The following is a 26,640-nucleotide window of genomic DNA, read 5'->3' as shown; positions in this document are numbered from 1 at the left end:
TTACCTAGTCAAGAAAATCAATAAGGCAACCGACAACATACGGTCTTAAAAAAAAGTGATGGGAGAACGTTAAATATCAGGTTTTTAAAAATCAGGTTGAAAACCAAATGAAAGAGACTTTGTATATGCTTTCTGAACAAATCCGGAGTATATTTGATACCATGTGAATACCTCGTAAGATTCTTGTTTGCTATTTGAAATCAACAATCTTCTTAATACCAGGTGACACCGCAGAAGAATGTTTTTCCTAAGTGTCGAGGATCGGAAGTCAAAGTTAAAATCTTGTAATTGCCATAAAAGCGCGCGCGCGCGCGCACGCACACACACACACACACACACAATAAATAGATGTCATTGTCGTTTGTCCCACATATTCTGTAGTCTCAGTTTGAAAGTAATTAATGTACTCTTACTGGAGGACACCCAGCTACTTCCACCCACTGACAGTCTGCTATGATAGTATACAGATCTCAGATAAGCCAGTAAAAGCAGTAGAGGAGGGTATACAAGCTGAAAAACCGACTCTCCATAACCCTTTCACAATATCCTGCTGAAACTCTACTGCCTTGAAGCAAGCACAGTTCATGCAGCTGTGGTGGATGCGTAACCAGGCCCATACAGTATGGCTCGGCAAAAGGGTACATACATGATACTGAAACCTAGCTCTTGGAATGCATCTTTAAAATGTTTGTTTACACACCCACTATGCTTCAACCAAAGGAAAGCCAATATCAATTACTTTGTCATAACAGCTTTGTCTTTATGATCCGATATGTGGGCTACATACGATTGAAGAAATGTGGGAAGAAGACACACTTGGAGGGAATAGAGAAGCTCTGAAAGAATCTGCCCACGGCTGAGAAAAGAGAAAACTGGGGGTTTGCCTGTGAAACCTTATGCATCTGCGCACTGCTCCTTATGACCTGCCAGACCTTTGAGACTCAGAGCTTGTAGCGTTTCTCTCTCACATAATGCAGCGACAACAACAAACCCTCTCGGACTCCAAACAAAAGTCCAGTTATCAAGAGGATCCAAAGCTCCGGCGGGTCAGAGAGGGAGAAGCCAGGGTGTGGTTGGCCTTAGTTGGCTTTGGCACGGAGCTGTGCCCTCTTGCCCGTGACAGCCTGGAAGCCAGTCTTGATGCTGGCCACGGAGCAGCGTGAGTGGCAGGTCTCACACTGGAGGAAGTAGAGACGGGTGTCCTTTTGTAGGATGGTGTCAGGGGAGCGACACGTGTGACAGGTCACATATTCCTCTGCAAGTCAAACACAAAGCCAAGATGAGGCACGCAAATATGTCTATAGTAGCTATAAGTGAAGGATAACTAAATGATATGCCTCTACAACTATTCTTTACATATTTTGCTCTAGGTCACCAGTATACCAATGTAATATGGATTCCTGTATATTCCTACATACTAATATATCTTCTCAAGACATTTTCAATCTGTTTCTGTTGAAATCTTCCTTTGATCACAAGCTGATTATTTCCATCTATGGAGCCACTGCAAAGAAAATAAATGTAATAGTCATTCATAAAAACAGAACTTAATAACAGATGTCTGCATATGAAGATTTCTACTGCAAAATCTGCAATAACCATAATACTAGGCCACTTTACCTTGTCCCCAGCTCAGCCAATAAAAATGCCAGAAGATGTTTTGGCTGACGATGCAACCTACAGAGAACAATAATTGACAGTTAAATGCAGTCAAATGTACTACTAGAAACACCACCACACTTCAATCATCATATACTGTAGCTCTCCTGTGGGAAGTAGAAACTCAAGTCCCTAAAGTCTGTGGAATGTATGAAGTAGACATGTTTGACTCACAGTTTACAGATATCAGTGAAGTTGACAAACGAGGTCTTCTTGGTGCCCACTCGGACCACCTGAGGGGGCTTCATAATAAACTTTCTCTTCTCTCCGGCCACCATGTCAGGGTTCTTCTCCCGCATGATGTTGAAGACACGGTTCAGCAGCTGAGGAGGACATCACAAATATGATCATCAGACTCTCTCAAACTGGCCCAACTAGAATTGAAGGCACCAACAGCCTGAGGCTGGGGTGTGCCTTTGAATCAATATAACCAAATGCCCTTTGCAATATTATGTAAAATAATCTGAACTGAATTGAAATAAATAGGCCTACCTCATCATATGTGTAGTCTCTGTCTGTCCCTAACCACGCCGGACCAGACTGGGAGCTGAATGAGATGCCATCATTTTTTCCCCCCTCAACGTCCTCGAGGCCTCAAGCAAAAACACCACATGGTCATGTTTTAACGGATACAATTACACTCATTGAAAGGAAAGTAGAAGACAGATATCACCATTCAATAATAATAATAATAATATTAATAATAGATTTAATTTGTGTAGCGCATTTCATTACCCAAGAATCTCAACAGCGCTCAAGACAATGTCAGTCACTTAAGTGGATAATTACTACAAGGTCAAATGCCATCCCATACCATCATCCTTCTCAAGTATCTCTCCTTCCTCCTGGAAGTCAACCTTCTTGGACTTTTTTTTCTTTGCTGGCAACTGAAGATCCAAGTCGTCCTCCTCGCTCTGCTCTTCTTCAATTTTCAGCTCCTGTTTTTAATAGATTGGGAGAATCTGTCAGCAAAACTTAATTAGATGTGACAAGACTAGGGTTGCAAAGGGTCGGAAACTTTCAGGCAAATTTCCAGAATTTTCACGGAAAGATTCCAAGGGTAGTTAGCCTGGGAATTTTGTCTAAATTCATTCATTCTTTATGTTGAAAACAGTGAAGGTTTTTTGTGGGATTACACATAAGGCAATTCTAGGTCTTGTGGCATATTTTGGTTAAACTATCCCCAATTCAATGGAATTGCAACCCTCTGCATGCACAGCGCATTCTTCCATCACATGTGCAGTGCACTCTTCTATCACATGTATAGCTGATTCTCAAGATCTTGCACCCTAATGAGATGCTATTGAGCCAAGGACTATATACTTTCTGGTAAGTTTTGATTACAATACTGGGTGGGGTGAATATATTTTATATGACATAGATTATTTTTTTGTTAACTAGTAAATAGTAGCCTACAGCAAAGTGTGTTTAAATCATTTCTAACTTGTTAACAATTTCTGCTAGTTAGTTCTTTCTACCATGTGGGTTTTAGCTTGCTTGAGCCTGCTAACTGAGTGTTAATTCACCTGTTTCCATACACATTTCATTTTAAACCATTTATCTTACAAAGGAGTTTTTTAATCTAACTGCTTAACTATTTATCTGTACATGGAATTGTATTTTTTTATATATATATAAAAAAAATCTTCACAGGAAAATGCCATGGGCACTATCTGATGTGGGAGACATTTCACTGCAGCTAAAGTAAACTCAGCAAAAAAAGAAACATCCTCTCACTGTCAACTGTGTTTATTTTCAGCAAACTTATTAACATGTGTAAATATTTGTATGAACATAACAAGATTCAACAACTGAGACATAAACTGAACAAGTTCCACAGACATGTGGCTAACATAAATGGAATAATGTGTCCCTGAACAAAAAGGGGGTCAAAATCAAAAGTAACAGACAGTATCTGATGTGGCCACCAGCTGCATTAAGTACTGCAGTGCATCTCCGCCTCATGGACTGCACCAGATTTACCAGTTATTGCTGTGAGATGTTACCTGTACATTTCTGGGGGGAATGGCCCTAGCCCTCACCATCCGATCCAACAGGTCCCAGACGTGCTCAATGGGATTGAGATCTGGGCTTTTCGCTGGCCATGGCAGAACACTGACATTCCTGTCTTGCAGGAAAACGAGCAGTATGGCTGGTGGCATTGTCATGCTGGAGGGTCATGTCAGAATGAGCCTGCAGAAAGGGTACCACATGAGGGAGAAGGATGTCTTGACTGTAACGCACAGCTGAACAAGCTCAGTCCGATGATGCTGTGACGGACCCTCCACCTCCAAATCGATCCCTCTCCAGAGTACAGGCCTCGGTATAATGCTCATTCCTTCAACGATAAACGCGAATTCGACCATCACCCCTGGTGAGACAAAACCGCGACTTGTCAGTGAAGAGCACTTTTTGCCAGTCCTGTCTGGTCCAGCGACGGTGGGTTTGTGCCCATAGGAAACGTTGTTGCCGGTGATGTCTTGTGAGGACCTGCCTTACTACAGGCCTACAAGCCCTCAGTTCAGCCTCTCTTAGCCTAATGCGGACAGTCTGAGCACTGATGGAGGGATTGTACGTTCCTGGTGTAACTTGGGCAGTTGTTGTTGCCATCCTGTACCTGTCCCGCAGGTGTGATGTTCGGATGTACTGATCCTGTGCAGGTGTTGTTACACGTGGTCTGCCACTGCGAGGACGTTCAGCTGTCCGTCCTGTCTCCCTGTAGCACTCTCTTAGGTGTCTCACAGTACGGACATTGCAATTTATTGCCCTGGCCACATCTGCAGTCCTCATGCCTCCTTGCAGCATGCCTAAGGCACGTTCACGCAGATGAGCAGGGACCCTGGGTATCTTTCTTTTGGTGTTTTTCAGAGTCAGTAGAAAGGCCTCTTTAGTGTCCTAAGTTTTCATAACTGTGACCTTAATTGCCTACCGTCTGTAAGCTGTTAGTGTCTTAACAACCGTTCCACAGGTGCATGTTCATTAATTGTTTCTGGGTCATTGAACAAGCATGGGAACCAGTGTTTTAAACCCTTTACAATGAAGATCTGTGAAGTTATTTGGATTTTTATGAATTACAGTGCCTTGCGAAAGTATTCGGCCCCCTTGAACTTTGCGACCTTTTGCCACATTTCAGGCTTCAAACATAAAGATATAAAACTGTATTTTTTTGTGAAGAATCAACAACAAGTGGGACACAATCATGAAGTGGAACGACATTTATTGGATATTTCAAACTTTTTTAACAAATCAAAAACTGAAATATTGGGCGTGCAAAATTATTCAGCCCCTTTACTTTCAGTGCAGAAAACTCTCTCCAGAAGTTCAGTGAGGATCTCTGAATGATCCAATGTTGACCTAAATGACTAATGATGATAAATACAATCCACCTGTGTGTAATCAAGTCTCCGTATAAATGCACCTGCACTGTGATAGTCTCAGAGGTGCATTGGACCCACCAAAACTCACAGACCAGGCAAGGAGGGCATTAATCAGACAGGCAACAATGAGACCAAAGATAACCCTGAAGGAGCTGCAAAGCTCCACTGCCGAGATTGGAGTATATGTCCATAGGACCAATCTAAGCCATTGCTTAAAGAAAAAAATAAGCAAACACGCTTGGTGTTCGCCAAAAGGCATGTGGGAGACTCCCCAAACATATGGAAGAAGGTACTCTGGTCAGATGAGACCAAAGTGTTGCTTTTTGGCCATCAAGGAAAAAGCTATGTCTGACGCAAACCCAACACCTCACATCACCCCGAGAACACCATCCCCACAGTGAAGCATGGTGGTGGCAGCATGATGCTGTCAGGATGTTTTTAATTGGCAGGGACTGGGAAACTGGTCAGAATTGAAGGAATGATGGATGGAGCTAAATACAGGGAAATTCTTGAGGGAAACCTGTTTCAGTCTTCCAGAGATTTGAGACAGGGACGGAGGTTCACCTTCCAGTAGGACAATGACCCTAAGCATACTGCTAAAGCAACACTCAGGTGGTTTAAGGAGAAACATTGAAATGTCTTGGAATGGCCTAGTTAAAGCCCAGACCTCAATCCAATTGAGAATGGTATGGTGGTATGACTTAAATATTGCTGTACACCAGCGGAACCCATCCAACTTGAAGGAGCTGGAGCAGTTTTGCATTGAAGAATGAGCAAAAATCCCAGTGGCTAGGTGTGCCAAGTTTATAGAAACATACCCCAGGAGACTTGCAGCTGGCTCTACAAAGTATTGACTTTGGGGGGGTGAATAGTTATGCACGCTCAAGTTCTGTTTTTTTTGTCTTATTTCTTGTTTGTTTCACAAGAAAAAATATTTTGCATCTTCAAAGTGGTAGGCATGTTATGTAAATCAAATGATACAAACCCCCCAAAAAATAAATTTTAATTCCAGGTTGTAAGGCAACAAAATAGGAAAAATGCCAAGGGGGATGAATACTTTCGCAAGCCACTGTATCTCATCAGCCACGTGGTGGAAGGGACTTTGTGGATCCGAGGCTCTTTCCCCTGTTGCCTTCATCATCCACCAAATCCCACCAACATCAGCCACTTCAGAGCGCAACTGGTCCTTGTTTGGGAACACACACACCAAAGCACACAACAGGCTGACCAATACAAGGGTTGACAAATTGGTGGCCACCCGGGCAAATTTGAGGCTTTTTGAGCCTGACAACGAGCCATCCTCAACAAGGTTGGAAAGGGACAGTGAAGATGAGGCCTCAGACTCTGATGTTCAAGAGGTGGACATTGAGGAGGTCCAGGGAGAAGACATGGAAGCCTGAGAGGAAGACAACCAAATCTTTAGTTTCTACACTATCATTTTACAGATGTCTGTTGAAAACGTTTTTGGGAGATGCGATGGATCATTGGGGATAATTCAATATTCCCTTTCTTTTGTTGTTCAGTGAAATCATCCCATTTGAAGAGTCAACTCATTTAATTAAAGTTAAATTCATAAATAAATTGTTTTTATTTTATTTCTATTGCAAGGATTTAATCATTTGCAATTATTTATACTTATGATAAGTTAAAATGTTTGTTTCTGTCTCCATATGATATGGTAAATATATCAAATGCAAAAAACATCTACATCTTCCATTAATTCCTATATATTCCCGTTAATTCCCACGGAACGTTTCCACCTCTGAATATTCCCCAAAAAGTGCAACCCTAGACAAGTCTCAGCTCAAAGTAGAGATTCAGAAATAAATGTGCCGCAACAAAGCCTTGGAAATAAACACAAGGCAGTTATCATGTCAATATGGCTCCCATAGACATGGCTCCACTCCAGGTACACACACAGCGTAAATGACAGTGCATTCGGAAAGTATTCAGACCCCTTGACTTTTTCCACATTTTGTTACGTTACAGCCTTATTCTAAAATGTATTAAATTGTTTTTTTCCCTCATCAATCTACACACAATACCCCATAATGAAAAAGAAAAAATAATTATAATATCACATTTACATAAGTATTCAGACCCTTTACTAAAGTACTTTGTTGTAGCACCTTTGGCAGCGATTACAGGCTCGTATGATGCTACAAGCTTGGTACACCTGTATTTGGGGAGTTTCTCCCATTCTTCTCTGCAGATCCTCTCAAGCTCTGTCAGGTTGGATGGGGAGCATCGCTGCATAGCTATTTTCAGGTCTCTCCAGAGATGTCCGATGGGTTCAAGTCCGAGCTCTGGCTGTGCCACTCAAGGACATTTAGACTTGTCCTAAAGCCACTCCTGCGTTGTCTTGGCTGTCTGCTTAGGGTCATTTTCTTGTTGGAATGTGAACCTTTGCCTCAGTCTGAGGTCCTGAGTGCTCTGGAGCAGGTTTTCATCAAGGATCTCTCTGTACTTTGCTCCGTTCATCTTTCCCTCAATCCTGACTAGTCTCCCAGTCCCTGCCGCAGAAAAACATTCCCACAGCATGATGCTGCCACTACCATGCTTCACCGTAGTGATGGTGCCAGGTTTCCTCCAGATGTGACGCTTGGCATTCAGGCCAAAGAGTTCAATCTTGGTTTCATTAGACCAGAAAATCTTGTTTCTCATGGACTCATCAGAGTCCTTTAGGTCCTTTTGGCAAACTCCAAGCGGGCTGTCATGTGACTGTTACTGAGGAATAGCTTCCGTCTGGCCACTACCATAAAGGCCTGATTGGTGGAGTGCTGCAGAGATGGTTGTTCTTCTGGAATGTTCTCCCATCTCCACAGAGGAACTCTGGAGCTCAATCAGAGTGACCATCGGGTTCTTGGTCATCTCCCTGACCAAGGCCCTTCTCCCCCGATTGCTCAGTTTAGTTGGACGGTCAGCTCTAGGAAGAGTCTTGGTGGTTCCAAACTTATTTTATTTAAGAATTATGGAGGTGTTCTTGGGGACCTTCAATGCTGCAGAAATGTTTTGGTACCCTTCCCCTGATCTGTGCCTTGACACAATCCTGTCTCGGAGCTCTCCAGACAATTCCTTTGACCTCATGGCTTGGTTTTTGCTCTGACATGCCCTGTCAACTATGGGACCTTATATAGACTGGTGTGTGCCTTTCCAAATCATGTCCAATCAATTGGATTTACCACAGGGGGACTCCAATGAAGTTGTAGAAACATCTCAAGGATGATCAATGGAAACAGGATGCGCCTAAGCTCAATATCGAGTCTCATAGCATAGGGTCTGAATACTTATGTAAATAAGGTATTTCTATTTTATTTTATTTTAGACATATTCAAACATTTCTTAAAATCTGTTTTCGCTTTGTCATTATGGGGTATTGTTTGTAGATTTGATGAGGGAAAAAAAATATTTCATCCATTTTTAGTATGGCTGTAATGTAAACAAAATGTGGAATAAAGGATGGGGTCTGAATACTTTCCGAATGCACAGTATATATCATACCTTTATCCCCTCCTCAATGTCATTATCAAACCCTTTCTTGGGCTTCTTCTTCTTTTTCTTCTGGTTGAAAAAGTTCAGGTCATCAAGATCGTCGGATTGCTCTAAAGATTTGAACAAACACTTCTGATATTGGTCTCACTGAGTTACTCTTCCGTTCCAGTCATGACAGATTAGTGGTCTAGAAGAGCAGAAAGTCACTACTGGGACATTACGTTTCCTCTGTTCCTTGTTTCCTCTCCTCACTTCCATCTGACATTTTGAGTAGGAAGTGAGTCAAGGATGGAAGGAGAGGACCAAAGAATTTGAGGAAAGACCTTTGAGATCTTTGTCAGGTGTGAGCCTTCCTACCTTTCTTCCTTCCCTCGTCCTCGTCCAGGTCGAACTCTCTGTCCTCCCCACCGTCAGGTTCCACCTCCTTGGCCTCTACCTGCTGTGTGTCCTCTGCCACTCCGTCTCCACCTTCTTCTTCCAGCATGAAAGGCTTCTTCTTCTTCTTCTTCTTCTTGGTCATGTTGGGGTCGAAAATCATCTGATGGGAGAATTAGACCGTGATGATTAGCTTAGACCCAGTGTGACTGAAGAAAAATAGCTGTTTGTTGACACATTACATTATATTTCCAGTCTAAGACTAGTTCTGGTACAATGTCTACAAACATTGACATACACACACAGCTAACATAAGTTTCCCAAGCCTAAATAATGGTAAGCTTTAATAACTACAGGAATAGACTTGCAGCTAGCTACCTAGCATAGCTGACATTTGGTCACTAAATTGAGTATGTGATTGTTTTATTAGTTAGTTAGCCCACTAGCCAAGCGCCCAACATGCGTGAGTGGTCTGCTGTCTGATATACTGGTGGGAAAGACTTGTACTGTAGGCTGAGGCCAAAGTCATTCAACAACGATCGCCACTAACGTTAACGTAACTGGCTTATCTTCTTCTACTCGACCAATACTGATAATAGTATATACACCATGATAAAAAGTGATTACTTACTTCGTCTCCTGACATGTTTGCGGAAAGAACAAGAACGATCTAGGAAGTTTTTTTTTTATCCCCCGACCAGTCTCACTTCAATTCGCCGACACTTCTTGCATCAGCGGTAAATTGTCAATGCGCAATCGTGGACTAACGTAATGAGGTCGATATTCAGGGTTGCCAGGTCCAGTCTAGATATCTTGCCGAATGATCATACAAATAACCCATTCAAAACGCCTGAAAACTTGCCAACATTTTTTTTTACACCGTAAGTGCTGATTTGCCACATTTATACAATAAACCCTTTCCCATAACGTTATCGAGCCAATTAAGAAGCAATATCAACATAACTTGTAACAACGCTAGAATCAAAATGAGTTTTTCATCAAAATAATAATTAGAGCTATGATTATAAAGGAAGTTGAATATGTCTCAAGATAAAATATAATTCACCCTTATTAAACTCGCCAGATCATTTTCCATCAATTGATGTCGATTTAACCCGTGTGACTGCTATGATTAAGCAATATGGCACAAGGGGGTATGGTATATAGCCAATATACTACAGCTAATGGCTGTTCTTAAGGATGAGGCAAAGGGATACAGCCATTAGCCGTGGTATTGTGGCAAATACCAAAAACCCTTGGGGTACCTTATTGCTATTATAAACTGGTTACCAACATAATTAGAACAGTAACAATACATGTTTTGTCATACCCATGGTATGCAGTCTGATATACCACAAACTCTGATATACCACAGCTTTCAGCCAATCAACATTCAGGGCTTGAACAACCTAGTTGATAATTGTAAAGAAATCCCTGTTGATAGATACATCCGACAGGAGAGTTTGAGTGATAAAAGTTGGACAGAGGATTTCAAAATCTCTGAGCAAGAAACACTTGGATGAACTTTAAAAAAAACAAATGTTGGGCCATTTTCTGGCAATTGTGACTTTATGTGCCAGATGTTAAGCCTACAAACAGTTATAATGGCCCATTTGCGAGAGATTGATTTGTCATTTCAATAGGCATAAACTACAGACTAAAATCTGGATTGTAATTAGACTTTGCTATGGTTTGCTTAGCTAGATGGAGGTAGCCTATAGCCCCTGTTAGGCCTACATCTAATTTCAGATAGCTTACTGTAGCCTAGGCAAGATGTAAACTGAATGACTTAGCAGCTTGATTAGTTCAAATTGACAGACTTATTTATTCAACATGAATAGCAAGGAGATTTCAAGAAGTGCTTGTGTTTCCAATAGCCTGTTGAAATAGGCTACTGAGGATGGGGGTCGTAATTTCCATCACTGATTTAAATATTAATAATGTGTTGGCTATATGAACTTAATATTCTTGTCAACAACAGTCAGTGTATTTTTTTTAACCTGTAGCCTAATCTGACTGATTGTTACCATCAATCTAATGTGTTCTAACAAATTATCGGCAATTGCGATAGAGCTTTGTTAACTTCCAATTTAATGAACTAAACATGGCCATTAATAAGGCAAAACAACAATAAACTGAAATTATACACGATTTATTAAATCAGTTTGCCAGCTCCAGGTAGGCTACACAAGTGGCACAAATTGATTTGCAATGACTATAGTAATCTAAAATGGCATAGAAATTAATAGGCTACTTCTAGCATGCTAATACGCTTTATGGAAAAAGGCTTGGAAAATAAAATAGTTGTCTCCATAATGACAAATAGCCTACCTACAACTGACAAAAAGTTATCACAACATGTGCACTTGCTACTCTGTCTCCTCTCCAGTGGCGATGTTAGCATGTAAATCTTGGTGGGGCAAACCCCCCAAAAATTTTGGGATGCATTCCAGCAAAGCCACTACACAACACAACTCTAAACAATACATTAATTTCACTATAACAGTGACAAACGGTGCCCACAAACTGTTAGGACCTAACAGCAGTCCCAACACCTTACCACTGCTACACCTGGCTATCAGCGGAGCCTTGTCTGACAGCGAAACAGTTAGTTCAGCTTAATTTACTGCCTTTAAAAAAACATAGCTGATATGGCTGACTGGCTTAAACAAATGTGCTTTCTACTGACAATTAAGATATACAAACTATGGCATAAGGGGACGACAAGCAGATAAGAGGCCATCCGTAATTTCGATTAAGACATTAATCAAATCAAATCAAATTTTATTTGTCACATACACATGGTTAGCAGATGTTAATGCGAGTGTAGCGAAATGCTTGTGCTTCTAGTTCCGACAATGCAGTAATAACGAGCAAGTAATCTAACTAACAATTCCAAAAAAACTACTGTCTTATACACAGTGTAAGGGGATAAAGAATATGTACATAAGGATATATGAATGAGTGATGGTACAGAGCAGCATAGGCAAGATACAGTAGATGATATCGAGTACAGTATATACATATGAGATAAGTATGTAAACCAAGTGGCATAGTTAAAGTGGCTAGTGATACATGTATTACATAAGGATGCAGTCGATGATATAGAGTACAGTATCAACGTATGCATATGAGATGAACAATGTAGGGTAAGTAACATTATATAAGGTAGCATTGTTTAAAGTGGCTAGTGATATATTTACATCATTTCCCATCAATTCCCATGATTAAAGTGGCTGGAGTAGAGTCAGTGTCATTGACAGTGTGTTGGCAGTAGCCACTCAATGTTAGTGGTGGCTGTTTAACAGTCTGATGGCCTTGAGATTGAAGCTGTTTTTCAGTCTCTCGGTCCCAGCTTTGATGCACCTGTACTGACCTCGCCTTCTGGATGACAGCGGGGTGAACAGGCAGTGGCTCGGGTGGTTGATGTCCTTGATGATCTTTATGGCCTTCCTGTAGCATCGGGTGGTGTAGGTGTCCTGGAGGGCAGGTAGTTTGCCCCCGGTGATGCGTTGTGCAGACCTCACTACCCTCTGGAGAGCCTTACGGTTGAGGGCGGTGCAGTTGCCATACCAGGCGGTGATACAGCCCGCCAGGATGCTCTCGATTGTGCATCTGTAGAAGTTTGTGAGTGCTTTTGGTGACAAGCCGAATTTCTTCAGCCTCCTGAGGTTGAAGAGGCGCTGCTGCGCCTTCCTCACGATGCTGTCTGTGTGAGTGGACCAATTCAGTTTGTCTGTGATGTGTATGCCGAGGAACTTAAAACTTGCTACCCTCTCCACTACTGTTCCATCGATGTGGATGGGGGGTGTTCCCTCTGCTGTTTCCTGAAGTCCACAATCATCTCCTTAGTTTTGTTGACGTTGAGTGTGAGGTTATTTTCCTGACACCACACTCCGAGGGCCCTCACCTCCTCCCTGTAGGCCGTCTCGTCGTTGTTGGTAATCAAGCCTACCACTGTTGTGTCGTCCGCAAACTTGATGATTGAGTTGGAGGCGTGCATGGCCAGGCAGTCGTGGGTGAACAGGGAGTACAGGAGAGGGCTCAGAACGCACCCTTGTGGTGCCCCAGTGTTGAGGATCAGCGGGGAGGAGATGTTGTTGCCTACCCTCACCACCTGGGGGCGGCCCGTCAGGAAGTCCAGTACCCAGTTGCACAGGGCGGGGTCGAGACCCAGGGTCTCGAGCTTGATGACGAGCTTGGAGGGTACTATGGTGTTGAATGCCGAGCTGTAGTCGATGAACAGCATTCTCACATAGGTATTCCTCTTGTCCAGATGGGTTAGGGCAGTGTGCAGTGTGGTTGAGATTGCATCGTCTGTGGACCTATTTGGGCGGTAAGCAAATTGGAGTGGGTCAAGGGTGTCAGGTAGGGTGGAGGTGATATGGTCCTTGACTAGTCTCTCAAAGCACTTCATGATGACGGATGTGAGTGCTAATGAGCGAGCTAGGACGGCCATAGTCAATATATAGCTATTTGTTCAGCACTTTTGAAATATACAGCAACATAAATCAGAACATGTGCTGTTCTTACAGTATTATCCCTGTACACCAAGTCAGAACTGTGGGATAAATAAAGGGGGCATACTGTATAAGCAGACAATGAAAGCTCTTACAATATTCAATGATTACATTTCTCTAAAACAGGTTATAGGCTACATGTGCACCAGCAAGTCAGAACAGTAAGTGAAATTAAGAGGGGAAAATATACTAAATTTTTGGCTGAGGCACATGGGCTACTAAAGGCTTACTACATAACATACACAGAGTATTACTTTCTTAGCTACAGTATACATATCTCCCTGGCATATTACATCATTTATGCAGCAGCATACAATACATTTTTGGACTCACCTTGTTGTGTTGTACTCACTTGAACAGGAAGATTTCATCAAACTTTGTTATCAAAGTCTGGCATTCTCTGGATTTAAGGTGCTTTCAAGACAACTGAGAACTCTGAAAAAACAAGGCCGAATCATGATGATGTCAGTGATCTTTATTTCGTAGCTCTAGGAAGAGGCCCGAGTTCCCGACTTACAATTCCGAGTTGGATGACCGTTCAAAACGGATTTTCCCAGTCGGAGCTAGTTTTTTCCTGAACTTCACAGTTGTCTTAATTAAACTAACTGAAGTCAGATTTCCCAGATCCTAATTAACAGTTGTTTTGAGCGTGGCAGAACTCATGCTGGATTGACAGCATGGCTAATGTTGAATGTTTATCATTTTAAGCTTGGAAAAGAGACCCTTAAACATAGACTTGTGACCACACAGCCCTCCACTGAATAGCAGGCTAGTGATTGCTTTGCAATGCTTGCAGTTAGCCACTGATTCCTTCCAAACCACTCATTGTTGAATTTGCAATTTCCAACTTGTTTTGTAATGTTTATGTCCATACGTTTTATCTATAATTTCTCTTCATTATTTTTCTTAATTTGACAAGGATTAAAATGGATTTGCCAATAGATTGTCGATTTCATTCATGATGATGACTTCTAGCTAACGTTTTAAACGTATGATGTTGACATGATCAGTCCAATCAAAGCTACTGTACATATAAAGTGATTTGACATAATTGTATCTGTGGCTAGTGACCTTGAGCCTTCTTGGATGGGAATTTCTAATGTAACTATATGGCAGCAAACAAGGGGCTTGAATTTGTTTGCTCTACCATTAGATTTGGTGGTGACGTAGTGTTCCCATGAGTGACAGAACACTGAGCCAATCACAGCGCAACTAGAGAACATTACCAACCCCTACACTCTGTTATTTTCCGCTGGCTCCTTCACCATCACAGAAAGCACTGAGCTAGGCTGAAACCCTTGCATTTTGGAGCAGCCTTACTCAAGAAAGCAAAAAATAGACCATGTTTGTTTGTGGCCTTATTAAATCAATTATTTATTTTTACATTGTTTTGCAAACTAATATGTGACACATATTAATGCCAAAATAACATGCCAAACGCTTTAGATACAAATGTGGGGCTCAAAACAGGTGGGGCAGAGCTGAATGACACGTTGCCACTGCTCCTCTCACTCAAGTGACTCAGCCAATAGTGGACTTATGCCACCTGCTGCAGTGTTATCTCAACACACACACCTATGGGGAGTGATCCAGGCCAGAATTCAGCCCAGGCTGACTGACATGACGTGATACCAATGCCTTACTAACGTCTGAGGGACACCTGCATGTTAATAAAATGATGCTGTCTCCTACCATTGAACGTGAAACTAACATGTCTGACAGGTCATAAGGTGCATACTTTATATTTATATGAATTGAATCTCAACCATAAATGTTAGAAACAGACAGTGTTTCCCGTGAAAGCCAACGTTCTGATGTAGCCACATTGAGCTATGCGTATTTCCTGTTATCACAAGCACAATCTCAAAAAGGCTCCTGAGTGACGCAGCGGTCTAAAGCACTGCATCTCAGTGCTAGAGGCGTCACTACAGACACCCTGGTTTGAATCCAGGCTGTATCACAACCGGCTGTGATTGGGAGTCCCATAGGGCGGCGCACAATTGGCCCAGCGTCATCCGGGTTTGGCGTCATTGTAAATAATAATTTGTTCTTTAACTGACTTGCCTAGTTCAATAAAGGTTCAAGAAAAAAAGATGATGTCTAATCTATAGGCAATCTGGCGTTCCCTCAACACCTCATGGGATGGTATCTTATCTCGCTGCATACAGATCTAAACATTGTTAGCCAATCACAGACTGTGTTGTTACCAGTTCCTAGTAGCCTACTTCAAGCAACTAATAGTAGTTGTTTCTGTGACTTTCAGTGGAATAGACAAGTTCATAGGATTTCCCAGAGGGTCCATGTTATTCAGAATCCTTGGGATGTCTCTACCTCAATCAAGTAAAAATGTAAAAGGGTTAAGTTTAGTGTTAGGTTATGGTTTAGGGTTTAGGGTAGGGACGTCCAAAGGAATCCAGATATGAGCGACCATTCATAAGAGTGCGAGAGGGGCATGGTATTTGAGAGCTTGGCGGCGACACAGACATTATTATTTTTATTTTTTTTACAAGCGTTAGAAGCGATTTTCTAGAATGACCAAGATGTCCTTAATCTGATTGAGGATTAAGTATATTTAAATTGTGTTATCATTAGGAAATATTTAGGCCTACTGTGTTGATAAGGAAATGTTGGTTTATTTTTAAATAATTTATTTTTGCTGAGTTGATAACATATTGTTGACAGCACATAGGCAATAATATTTACTGTGTCGATAGGGTAGTAGGCTAGTGTACAATAATAACGTCATTTGATGTGGGTGAATTCTAAATGAAAATATACACACATGGTGCTATAGGATATATACATATTTTACATTGTAATACACTGTCAGTAGGCCTACACATTCACACCCAAACTGAATTGAATGGGGGATGATTAACTACTTTTCCCTGAAGGAGGGAAACGAGGTACAACATACTTCATTGAAGACCTAAAATTATGGCTGACAGAACCAATGAAATCCTAACGGTATCCTAATATAGTGTTGATACAGGAGTAGCCTATAGTCTACAATAATAACGACATTGAATGAGCCCAGGCTCTGTCGCAGCCGGCCGCGACCGGGAGGTCAATGTGGCGACGCACAATTGGCCTAGTGTCGTCCGGGTTAGGGAGGGTTTGGCCGGTAGGGCTATCCTTGTCTCATCGCGCACTAGCGACTCCTGTGGCGGGCCGGGCGCAGTGCACGCTGACCAGGTCGCTAGGTGTATGGTGTTTTCTCCAACACATTGGTGCGGCTGGCTTCCGGGTTGGATGCGCGCTGTGTTAAGAAGCAGTGCGGCTTCGTTGGGTTGTGTTTCGGAGGACGCATGGCTCTCGACCTTCGTCTCTCCCGAGCCCATACTGGAGTTGTAGCGATGAGACAAGACAGTAACTACTAACAATTGGATACCACGAAATTGGGGCGAAAAAGGGGGTAAAAAATAAATTTAAAATAATGCCATTAAATGTGCTACAGAATTATTTATTTCATTGATTAATTAAATTGTAAATGGGGATGGGTAGGTTACTTAATTTAGTGAATACTGAATGTCTTTGGCTTTTCAGCTGTTGAACTATGGCAATGTCGAACTAATTGCTAAATCTATCTTTATTTTAGTCAAGATGTGATGAACCAGAGCAACTAATCAGCTTCACTGCAGCTGTTCAACCTACCACCCCCACTGCTCTCCCTCACACAAGCAACCACATCCTCTTCTCCTGTTCAACTAATTTGCCGCCACACTGAAAAGGACTGTACTGTGTCTGTACCCTGTCTGTGTCTGTGCTCATCTCAGTGCAACATGATCCACCCAAGGCCTCAGCTGAATACCTAAAATGTGAGAAATGTAGTGTGTGCGTGTGTGGAGTTCCAAGAAAATAAGTGAGTGTGATGTGCCCCTCTGTGTCAATGTTGAAATGCCATAAATGCATGAAAATAAAGACCCCTTGGGATCTAAAATGAGGGTGGAGTGCCCTCTTGTGTCTCCTTTTTGTCCGTTTGAGGATGCTACAGTCACCCCTGGTGGAGGATCTTGGAACATGGCTATTTAAGTCAGCAGAGGTTGACAAAAACGTTCAAGGTATTGGTGCTATGTTGGGTGATATCTTGAATACCAGACAGGTGTTGGGGTACAGAATTAAATGGGGTAAACTGAACAGGTTGAACTTGTTGAGTACACTTCAAAAAAGGGGTTCTAACAGGGTTATTTGGCTGTCACCAAAGGAGAACCCCTTAGGGTTCCACATAGAACCCTCTGTGGAATGGAACCTTGGCACTGAAGGCATTCTACCTGTAACAAAAAAGGGTTATTTAAAGTGTTCTCATATGGGGACAGCAGAATAATCATTTTAGATTCTAGATACCACCTTTTTTTCTACGAGTGTAGGCCTATATGGTGGTGGTTCAGTTGTTTTCTGTAAAAAATAAAATAATAAAATGGTTAATTGGGGTGGTGAGTTAAGATAATCAGAAATACTATGAAACATCCCCACTTTTAGCACACATTTGCAAGCAGGCAAAGTAGACTACTCCTATGCGTGCTGAGGCATGAGAGATCACTCAACGTTGACAGGACCACCAAAAAAATACATGCTCACATGCAAACAAAAGGCGATAAAGAAATTGACAAAACAATGAAGAAATTGACAACATTCGTAAATGTTATGAGATAAAACAAAACTTGTTGATCAAGTGTAGCAACTGTACTCAAATGAATAGCCTGATTCAATGCGATTATCCTAAAAAAGAATGTGCTCGAATACTCATACCTACTATTTGTGACGTAAATTGAGTATGTAGTGTATTTATTGGTCATAGTATGGCTATATTTAGTATGCCAAAAGTTCCCGGAAATCATACTAAATTCTCCAAGGTAAGAAGAAAACACGCAGTGGACACTATTTCCGTGCTTTTATGGCCCATAATGCAATTCTTCAGAAAATGAACGTGGTTTCACAACATTTTCAGATTGGAACAAAATATGCAGCCGAAGATCGACGAGGGCAGATAAACATTAATTGCTTTAACTAATTATGACAAATGTTAAGAAAATGTTGAGCAATGTAATTAAGTAATGTTGGCTGAAAATGGGTTAGCTACGCTATCTTTACGAACCGCATAGCATTACAGCAGTATGTACCGCCTGTATATTAGCTAGTTACCTATTAATATATCGAACTTGCCAGGCAGTGTTAACTGTGTGCTATCTAACTAATTAACGTTACCCAACTTTTATTGACTTGATTATTCACGTAATTCTTAGCTAAGTGGTATAGTCGTTGTGCGCTCTCAATGGACATAGTTAATTCTGTCTATTTCGATTTCAGAGCACTCTCGTCTGAGTGCCTGAGTGCAGAATAACTGATGGATTTGCGTATGCTCCACACCCTTTGAATATGGCGGGTGTCAGTAAACGTCAGCAAAAAAAGCGTAATTAAATTGTTGCCAGCAGCACAGTTCCAGTCACCAAAGCTCTGAATAACATGAAATCAGCCTAACCAGCTCTGCCAGGGTGAGTAAAATGGTCAGAGTGTTCTCTCATTTGTGTCTGGAAGTAGCTAGCCAATGTTAGCCAGTTAGCTGGGGGTGCTTGACTGCCTTTGTGAGGTCAGAACGCTGAGATCAAAATCTACTCGGTCAGAGCGTCCAGTGTGCGATCCGAGACCTTACACTCAGAATTTACTAAATGGACTATCTGACAACGTTTTGGATTTACGAACGCCCAGAGCTCACTCTGGCACTCTAGATTGAATTTACGAACACACCCGAAATCGTGAAATGTCTAGCTAGTCATTTGTTACGCAAACAAGCTAGCAAGAGGTTGCTTAGCAACAGCATCGACTTCCGGGTGACAGGCGAAGCGCTAGTACGCTCAACTGAAATTATACCAATGATTTACAGTATACTTAACTAATAGTATGAATTTAGTATGTTAGTATGGGTATTCGAACACAGCTAATGTGTTTATCTGTTAAGGTGTTTGGTCTATGAATAGACCCATACCGCTTCTGTCTTGTTGCTATAGGCATAGCCACTAACATTCTACATTGCGGAGCATTTAAACAACCTTATCTTACGTGGGATAATGACACTTGCTTTACATTTAAAAGTGAATGTTTTCATAAGCCTATAGGTCAAAAAAAAAAAGTTCCCAGTTGTCTTGATTGCCGAGTTCAGAGTTGTTTTGAACTCGACAGTAGAGACCTAGCCATATCTTTTTTTAAGGGTGATATGCATATTCTAGCTAAATCGACAAATTCAATTGATTAGATTACTCTGGCAATGAAAAATATATATACAAAATAATGAACTTGTAGACGTTTGTAAGGTGTTCATGGTAAGATATTTAATAATAAACTAAATTGACAATCAAACTAACACATGATGCGTAAGTGTGGCGTGTACATGACGTGAACGCATGATGTACACGTAGATGTTTTTAAGGCGTTCAAGGTGAGATCTTTCATAATAGACTTACATGCAAACTGACACGTGATGTGTCAGTGTCACGTGTACGTGATATGAACGTGATGTGAACACGTTAGAAGAAAACTTGTCTCCATTGACAGACCGCAATGAATTAACATGGAATCTTATGGCGCTAGGAATAAGTTAGGTGACTTGGTGAGAGGTTTCAGTAGCTTCACTAGGCTGAATTCTGGCCTGAATCACTCCCCATACACACCACTCACCCACACAGACTGCCTCACACTGCCTGATAGTCAGCAGAAGGTCACAGCTAAATACTGTATATATATTTTTAAGAGAAATGCCATGTTGGCCGCGGTGCAACTTTGAAGTCGCCCAAAAACAATCAACCCGCGACCTATACATTTTTACCTGCGACATCTTTTTCAAAGTAGCCAAATTAATCAGGAAAATCACAGACAAGACAACTCTGTCGATATTAGTTTTTTTCTCCAAATACTTTTGTGCAATTTTCACAAGTATGTGGTATATTTCCAAAATGCTTACAACATTCAAAACAGATCTTTACAAAGGCAGTTGTTTCAAGTACAACACACACTATCATGAAGTCAGTTTTTCACCAAACTTTATCAGTTTCATCTAGAAATACATGTTCATATAAGGCAATGATGGGCAACTTTGATGGGAGTGGGCGTCACAAAAAATCTGAACTCATCATGGGCAGCAGTGGCTTGCGGGTCTGCATCAATGGTTTATATTAACACTAGATTTAGTTGTGTTGAAGCCACCGTGCCTCCATCTTGGCACTCCCACTTTAATTAATTTTTAGGAAGATATAGCTATGCATTTATTAATGTCTACATTTAGTATATTACAGACACCTTAATGCATACTTTAAGCTAATTTCCTCAATTCCTCTGTGGCTCTCATGCTCTCTGGTGAAGAATTTAGAATGATTTTCTTTCTTTTTGTATAGACAAAAATAATTATATAAATTTTGGCAAATTTATTTCAATTTACTTTAGGGGAAACTTAGCCTATTGGACACACATGGTGTTTGGGAGCACATGGGCACCACCATTGAGGCCATCTCTGTTTTCTTTGTCTATTCCTATGAGTTGGTAAACAAACTGAAAATGTGCATACTGCCACCAGGAGTGTGTTGTTTGAACAGGTATAAAGCCATGGTTGGTAATGTACTGACACCTGTAGTACTGGGATGTTTGCACACAAGTATAATTCATTGGCTGGTCCATCCTGATGACCTGGATGGAATTATGTGATCCTTCCTTAACCGAAAGGAAATCCCACCCAGTTGACTACTTCAAAATGGAGAAAGTCAATGGCGATGACCGTGCTAAAACAGGCTTTCGGGGACTAGAGTCCTCTATCATTCTCTATGATCAGGATTCAGATCCACATATGGAGGTGGTGTAACTCAGAAGCCAAGAGATCAGATTGTGTTTTTGTTGTTGCTGTTCACACATTAGGGAAAAGATCCGATAAGTATCAGATATGCAAATAATTGTCAAAAAAATATCTGAATTGGGCAGCCTGTGTAAACTCATCCCTTATGTGTACATGTGTCAGTGGTATCCACTATCAAGAGGCTGCTACTGCTCATTATCTATCCTCTCTAGTCACTTTACCCCATACCTACAAAGCATTCGGAAAGTCCTTCACTTTTTCCACATTTTGTTACGTAATATCTTTATTCAAAAATTTATAAAAAAGTTTTGTTCCTCAATCTACACACAACACCCCATAATTACAAAGCAATAACAGGTTTAGACATTTTAGCACAAAACAAAAAACAAATTTACATACAGTACCAGCCAAAAGTACCTACTTTTTCCAGGATTTTTCAAATAGGGTTATCTTCTGTACACCATCCCTACCTTGTCACAACATAACAGATTTGTCTCAAACACATTAAGAAGTAAATTCCACAAATTAACTTTTAACAAGGCACACCTGGAACCTCATGAACCTGCTTGAGAATTCCAAGAGTGTGCAAAGCTGTCATCAAGGCAAAGGGTGGCTACTTTATACATAAAATGTATTTTGATTTGTTTAACACTTGGTTACTACATGATTCCATATGGTGTTATTTTATAGTTGGTCTTCTATTATTCTACAATGTAGAAAATAGTAAAAATAAAAACCCTTAAACGTAGGCGTCCAAACTTTTGACTGGTACTGTAAGTATTCCGTACTTTGTTGAAGTCTTCTTGGGTATGACGTTACAAGCTTGGCACACCTGTATTTGGGGAGTTTCTCCCATTCTTTTCTGCAGATCCTCTTAAGCTCTGTCAGGTTGGATGGGGAGCATCGCTGCACAGCTATTTTCAGGTCTCTGCAGAAATGTTTGATCGGGTTCATGTCCGGGCTCTGGCTGGGCCACTCAAGGACATTCAGAGACTTGTCCCAAAGCCACTCCTGCGATGTCCTGTTGGCAGGTGAACCTTTGTCCCAGTCTGAGGTCCTGAGCGCTCTGGAGCAGGTTTTCATCAAGGATTTCTCTGTACTTTGCTCCATTCATATTTCCCTCGATCCTGACTAGTCTCCCAGTCCCTGCCGCTGAAAAACATCTCCACAGCATGATGCTGCCACCACCACGCTTCACCGTAGGGATGGTTCCAGGTTCCCTCCAGACGTGACTCTTGGCATTCAGGCTAAGGAGTTCAATCTTGGTTTCATCAGACCAGAAAATCCAGTCTCAGAGCTCTACGGACAATTCCTTCAACCTCATGGCTTAGTTTTTGCTCTGACATGCACTGTCAACTGTGGGACCTTTTTATATAGAGGTGTGTGCCTTTTTAAATCATGTCCAATCAATTGAATTTACTACAGGAGGACTCTAATCAAGATGTAGAAACATCTCAAGGATGATCAATGGAAACAGGATGCACCGGAGCTCAATTTCGAGTCTCATAGCAGAGTCTAAATTCTTATGTAAGTAAGGAATTGTTTAAAAAAAATACTTTTGGAAAACAATTCTGAAAACCTGCTTTCACTATTTCATTATGGGGTATTGTGTGTAGACAGAGATTTGTTTCATAAATTATAAAGCTGTAACATAAGAAAATGTGGAAAAAGTCAAGAGGTCTGAATACTTTCCGAATGCACTGTACATTTCTACCACAATAACCTCGTACCCCTGCATGTTGACTCGGTACTGGTTCACTGTATATAGCCAAGACGTCGTTACTCATTGTGTATTTATTCCTTTCTATTATTTTTCTATGTTAAAAATCTGCATTGTTGTGAAGGGCCCATAAGCATTTCAGACTACACCTGTTGTTTGCAAAGCATGTGACAAAAAATATGATTGGACTCAAGAATTCCCTACCTGAAATTACAGCAACATCAGACACATTGCAAAACATTAAACTAAAACACCTTAATGATTTCAAAGTAATAAAAAAGAATGCTTTTCTACTTTGAATTCACTGATCCCTAAGCAAGAAAATCCTCACCCACAATAAAATAATTCAAAACTTTAATGATTTTCCAAATAATATTCTCATCTGGATAAATAAACCATAGGAATGCAAACATGCTTATCCTTGTCTTTTTCCTGTGTATTTTTGTTTTAATACATTGCTTAAAAAATTAACTAATCCTCAAATCCAAAATGTTGATACTATATCTACCTTCTAATCTATTCATTACAAAGCATTATCTTATTTTTTGCTGCAGTTAATATGTAGACTTTTTTTCAACATAAAATAAACTTTTTCAGAAGAGACAACAGAACATGGTGGAGTTTCTCTTTCTCTAAAGCTGTGCGGTGTATTAAGATTTGCCTCATTGCATGCTTAGCACATGAAGAAAACCCGTGCCAGCAACAATATAAATGATTTAGATATTTCCTTCAAATCACAAGTGTCACATGGTGAGGATGCTTTGGAGTTGGAATAGTCAAAATGTTGTAAAACAAAAGTTTCAGAATAACAATCCTGAAAATAGACCATTCTAAACGTTACCATGAGCGCATGCCCATATTTCTTCCTATTTTGGTAGAAATTAAACAAAAAGTAAGTACTAATAAAAACATCTAGACCACACCCACTACGCCACACGATAAATATGTTTAAGTCGGAAAAATAGACATTGCAACTCCCATGTATTAAAATGTAAATTTGTCAGTGATGTTCATAACATCCCACAGACAAAGGCAATAGAACAGTTAAGTGATATTACAATAACTGCCCAAATGCAAGAGCGGGTGTTGATTATGCTAAACTTATTTTGAGAATTTTGATTCAAACATCCTGTTTATAGCTTTTATACAGGTTTTTTACTTCATCTTTTCATGCAAGGCCATGGTACCCTTTCTCTAGTTTTGGGCGGGAAACAGAACCTACAGCATTGGCCTTTGTAGTGATAGTTTTAGGTGGTTGGTTCTCCTCGGACACAAAACAACCATATTCAATAAGTCCTTTCTTTCCCTCTACAGCAGGTTGTGTCAGTAATGCAACTACATGGCCTCCATCGCCCAGCGCTGTAAGTCATCCATGTCATCCTCGTCTTCATCCTCCTTGGCTAAAAAACAAACAAACAACATATGCAGATAGTGAATTACTTGAGTAAATGTGGTAAATAAATGTTTTATAGCAATAAAGTGGTAAATTACAATAGATCAATTAGTTATTTCATGTTCTGTTGGGACAGTAACTGTGGCATTCAATGTTCCCATGGAGGATTTGCTTGTTTTATTGCATATTATTGTATATTCCAAAAGACTCACCTGGTCTGGAGGGTAATGAAGTAGAAGGCACATTGGGTAGATGGGAATCTTCTGTCCCGCCGATCTCCAGCAAGTTTTTGTCCAATTCCTCTTGTTCCAGCTCATCCAACTCTGCCAGGAGTTCATCCTATGGTGCAAGACGATAAGAACATCCCAGTCTCTGTGATATCTGGTCAACTATTGAACTAACAGCACTGATAAGACAAAGAACAATGTGCAATGAACATTGTCACCTACCTCATCAAACTCCTCTCCAAAGCCTACAGGTTTTGAGATGGCATCTGAGATCTCTTGCGCCAGCTCCTGCTGCTCAGTGATGTCTTGCATCAAGTCATCTACTTTGTCTATGTCCCTAACACAACCGGACAGGGGAACAGAGAGATTTGAATAAATACAAGAGCTGTATGACTGCACCTGACCAAAGCTAATAAACAAGTAGTGTGCCCTTGCTTACATGTTTTCATGGGCAGCCTTCATTGCCTTGGCGGCAAAGCCCATGTTTTTGAGCACTTCAGTATTGGTATTGGCATTTTCCAGCGCCTCCCTCTGGAACTCGATGGTGGACAATGTGCCATCGATCTGGGTAAGCTGGTTCTCGTACCGCTTCTTCCTTTTCAAGGCCTGCAGGGCCGCTGTGCGTAGTGAAAGGGGAATTGAAGTGATTAGTGGGTTTGATTCCCGGAACCATGGACAGCGTTTCTGAATCCCCAGGACTATCATGTGAGTAAATACATAACCTCTAACTACACTGAACAAAAATATTAAATGCAACATGTAAAGTGTTGGTCCCAGAAATCCCCAGAAATGTTCAAAATGCAAAAACAGCTCTCTCAAATGTTGTGCACAAATTTGTTTACATCCCTCTTAGTGAGCATATCTCATTTGACAAGATAATCCATCCACCTGACAGGTATGGCATATAAAGAAGCTGATTAAACAGCATGATCCTCACACAGGTGCACCTTGTGTTGGGGGAAAAATGCCACTAAAATGTGCAGTTTTGTCACAACAATGACACAGATGTCTCAACTTGAGGGAGTGTGCAATTGGCATGCTGACCACAGGAATGTCCACCAGAGCTGTTGCCAGAGAATTTAAATGTTAATTTCTCTACCATAAGCCATCTTCTACATTCAACCGGCCTCACAACCGCAGACCACATTCAACCGGCCTCACAACCGCAGACCATGTGTATGGTGTGTCGGCAAGCGGTTTGATGATGTCAATGTTGTGAACAGAGTGCCCCATGGTGGCGGTGGGGTTATGGTATGGGCAGGCTTAAGCTACGTACAACAAATACAATGGCAAGTTAATGTACAGAGATACTGTGACAAGATCCTGAGGCCCACTGTCGTGCCATTCATCCACCGCCATCACCTCATGTTCCAGCATGATAATGCGTGCCCCCATGTCGCAAGGATCTATACAAAATTCCTGGAAGTTGAAAATGTCCCAGTTCTTCCATGGCCTGCATACTCAGCAGACATGTCACCCATTGAGCACGTTTGGGATGCTCTGGGTCGATGTGTATGACAGCGTGTTTAAGTTCCCACCAGTATCCAGCAACTTCGCACAGCCTTTGAAAACGAGTGGAACAACATTCAACAGGCGACAATCAACAGCCTGATCAACTCTATGCAAAGGAGAGGTGTCTCGCTACATGAGGCAAATGGTGGTCACACACCAGATACTGACTGGTTTTCTGATCCATGCCCCTACTTCTTTTTATGCTATGTGACCAACAGCTGCATAGAGTCACATGAAATCCATAGATTAGTGCATCTTATTTATTTTGACTGATTTCCTTATGGAACTGTAACACAGTTAAAATCTTTGAAATTGCTATATGTTGCATTTATATATTTGACCATTATATTATGTCATATCTATGTTTAAGTCATTCATAGACGCTAACTGCATTTAGCGCCTATTAAAGATAGTATATTCTGGCCGGGAGAACGTTAAAACGCATCGCTTGCGGTACGGTTTTGGAAACAATTTTTTAAAATACTGTAAATCGCAACGGTGTTAAAACCTGTTAAGTTCAGCCTCTAA

General features: G+C 41.1%; 2 protein-coding genes and 1 long non-coding RNA gene across 3 annotated transcripts in view; all 3 read right to left on the bottom strand.

Moving 5' to 3' along the window:
* Positions 1-409: 409 nt before the first annotated feature.
* On the bottom strand, positions 410-9,681 carry LOC112215821 (eukaryotic translation initiation factor 2 subunit 2). Its single transcript, XM_024375238.2, has 9 exons — positions 9,535-9,681; positions 8,886-9,066; positions 8,538-8,638; positions 2,474-2,597; positions 2,152-2,252; positions 1,834-1,982; positions 1,621-1,677; positions 1,419-1,504; positions 410-1,255 (listed from the first exon to the last, which is right to left on the bottom strand). Exons 1-9 carry the CDS (start codon positions 9,547-9,549, stop codon positions 1,080-1,082), a joined length of 990 nt encoding a protein of 329 aa, XP_024231006.1. The 5' UTR covers positions 9,550-9,681; the 3' UTR covers positions 410-1,079.
* A 7,196-nt stretch (positions 9,682-16,877) lies between these two features.
* LOC121839615 lies at positions 16,878-18,306 on the bottom strand. Its single transcript, XR_006079067.1, has 3 exons — positions 18,177-18,306; positions 17,771-17,818; positions 16,878-17,694 (listed from the first exon to the last, which is right to left on the bottom strand). It is a non-coding gene; the product is annotated as an uncharacterized LOC121839615 (long non-coding RNA).
* A 5,011-nt stretch (positions 18,307-23,317) lies between these two features.
* Positions 23,318-26,640, bottom strand: part of LOC112215819 (charged multivesicular body protein 4c) — a 9,401-nt gene continuing 6,078 nt past the window's right edge. Inside the window, exons 2-5 of the mRNA XM_024375235.2 lie at positions 25,040-25,217; positions 24,823-24,937; positions 24,586-24,712; positions 23,318-24,380 (exon numbers count right to left, since the gene is read on the bottom strand). Coding sequence (XP_024231003.1) covers positions 24,316-24,380; positions 24,586-24,712; positions 24,823-24,937; positions 25,040-25,217 — 485 coding nt within the window. The 3' untranslated portion in view covers positions 23,318-24,315. The remainder of the gene's footprint in view (positions 24,381-24,585; positions 24,713-24,822; positions 24,938-25,039; positions 25,218-26,640) is intronic.

The sequence above is a fragment of the Oncorhynchus tshawytscha genome, linkage group LG16 (assembly GCF_018296145.1).
Source record: "Oncorhynchus tshawytscha isolate Ot180627B linkage group LG16, Otsh_v2.0, whole genome shotgun sequence".
In the NCBI taxonomy this organism is placed as follows: Eukaryota; Metazoa; Chordata; class Actinopteri; order Salmoniformes; family Salmonidae; genus Oncorhynchus; species Oncorhynchus tshawytscha.
Note: the sequence above shows the minus strand (reverse complement) of the source record. Positions and strands in the feature narration are given on the sequence as shown.